The sequence below is a fragment of the Arachis ipaensis genome, chromosome B05 (assembly GCF_000816755.2).
Source record: "Arachis ipaensis cultivar K30076 chromosome B05, Araip1.1, whole genome shotgun sequence".
NCBI lineage: Eukaryota > Viridiplantae > Streptophyta > Magnoliopsida > Fabales > Fabaceae > Arachis > Arachis ipaensis.
In genome coordinates, this window is record NC_029789.2 from 133,260,877 (window position 1) to 133,263,336 (window position 2,460).

The 2,460-nt window shown below is 31.9% G+C and overlaps 1 protein-coding gene across 1 annotated transcript in view; it reads left to right on the forward strand.

The window, feature by feature from the left end:
• The window catches only part of LOC107641182, a 3,161-nt gene continuing 1,737 nt past the window's right edge, over nucleotides 1,037–2,460 (forward strand). The window contains exon 1 of the mRNA XM_016344689.1: nucleotides 1,037–1,087. Coding sequence (XP_016200175.1) covers nucleotides 1,037–1,087 — 51 coding nt within the window. The remainder of the gene's footprint in view (nucleotides 1,088–2,460) is intronic.

A 2,460-nucleotide genomic window follows, 5' to 3' on the forward strand; every position in this document is an offset into this window, starting at 1 on the left:
ATCTCCATTAGCTAGATTTTATATTATATACTTCACTAATACGGTTTCAGTGGAGCTTTGGAATCATTATCACACGCAAATTCTGCACATATCAAATATACATGACATTGAATTATCACATGCGAATTCTTCGTCCATATAATCATAAAAAGAATTTAATAAAACCATAGAAGTGATTGCATGTGGAGTGCTTCTGTTGCATCTACTGAAGCATTTAACATAAAAAAGAGCCCCCTACTTTCACTAAGTGGAATGAATAAAAATCATAAACAAATAACCATCCGCTATGCATGCCTCCATGTAAATTTCTTACCTTGTTGGATTCCTCACCCTCTTCTGCGCAATGGTTGGGATCATTGTTATGTGAATTTGATGAATTTCCGTTACTGACGGCCAATGGAACACCACATAGCGGTTGAATGAAATTCAACTCCATTTATGCTCTTCCGTGGCGTGATGGACGTCTCAAGCCTGACTCCACTTGTAATTCCTCTAACTTGCGAATGCCGACGTCGCAAGGAAGACGCAGGCCGGCTGCGACAGAATGCCTAAAGATAACAAAATTTAAGACAAATGCTGGCCAAACATAGGAATTAAATAAAAAGTTTCATTCAGGCATTTCATCGAGCATATAGTGTGCACAATATGTAAACAGAAATTTTACACTCAATTTAAGCAGCAATCAATCCAAAAAAATCAGCCATCAAACATTTTGGAATCCAAAAAGTATCAATTCATTAATCTAAGCCTAATCTAAACACTAAAAGCAGAATTAAAAATTAGTTAAAATAAATAAACGAAAGAACACGGGAAGGAGGAAGCATGGAACCTGCGTTGGTGAAATGGGAAGAATGAAAAGAGAGGGGTAGCAGAGGCGGTGTTACAGCGGCACAGAACTCAGCCGCTGCTAGGTTGCACTGGGGTTTCTCGCTGGGGTTGGGCTTTGCACAGAGACCAGGGGTAGCGTACATGGGATTGAGAAGAAATGGAGAAAGAGGGAAGAAAAAAAGAAGATATGGAAGAGAGGGGGTAGGCGATGGTGGTCGCCGATGGTGATGGCGGTGGTGTCAGACGAAGGGTTGAAGCGGTGAGATTCTCATATTAATCGAGAGAATGGAGGTCACGCCGTCTTGAGAGAGGGAGTTCATTGTTCTGATTCTATAACTGACGGTAATTCTAATTTGTTTCAAATTTCAAATTAGAAAGAAATCAAAATTAATTAATTACCCATAATTTAGTTTTAATTTCAATTAAACTCCCATTGTATGTATTGTACAATAAGGACATTGTCTCTTCATACTTTCCTATTATAAATATTAGGAAATTTTAAACTTCCAAAAAATAAGTCTTAAAAAAAGTAACTTTTAATCTCTATCTTTTTTTATGGTTTAATTATTCTATTGGTCTCTATAGTTTTGTGAAATTTTCAATTAAGTCCCTATACTTTTTTTCTTTTAATTGAGTTCCTGCACCAATTTTTTTTTCAATTAGGTCTTTCTTGACAGTAATTGATTTAATTGTATAGGGACCCAATTAAAAAAAATAGTGCAGAAAACCAAATAAAAAGAAAAAAAAAGGGACCCAATTAAAAAAAAATTAGTACAAGAATTCAATTAAAAAAAAAACATATAAAAACCTAATTAAACATTTTGTAAAACTATAAAAATCAACAAAGTAATTAAATCTTTTTTTATTAATAATTTTATAATAAAAGAATTAACTTATGTTGGCCGATTTAGAAATTCACTCCCAGTACATTTTCATAAAAAAAATAAACAACATCAACTATCAATTAAACTTAAAAGATATAAATGGGATAAACTGGAAAATAACAAAAAAAAGGTTAATAATAAGTTAATATATACTTTGAAAATGTAATTCGTAGATTTTAATTTATAATTTCAATTTTAAATATGACAAATTATGTTACTTAACTATTAATTGATTTTTATTACTTCACTAGTTGCTTTTATATATTAATAGATTACAAGACCATTTTAGCGAAAGTTGACCATAAACCATAGTTTAAAAGCTTCAAATGGATATCCAAACTTGCAATCAATAATTTTTAACCTTTCAAATGAAGATATTGATGACAGGGACTTCATTGTTGAGCTTATCCAATAACCAAATGCTTTTGCGTGAAATATCAAATTAAATATTCTACAAGTTATTTCACAATCACTAATTTTCAAAACCTTCCAACCCTCATAAAATTATTGGACTTGTTCATACGTTTCACTTTCAGTACGTAGTAATCATAGGTCACAATCTCACATATTAGAATCTCCTCTTATTAGAGGAATTATGAAGTTGTTTGTGTCACGTTTCTCATGCTAGACAACGTCTAAAATATATATGCTCTCCAAATATTTTGATAATGAGAATTTAAAAATACCTTATAATAATTGTTTTTCTTTAATTTTGGCCCAATCGTAATTATTAGAAGAGTTGGTGTGT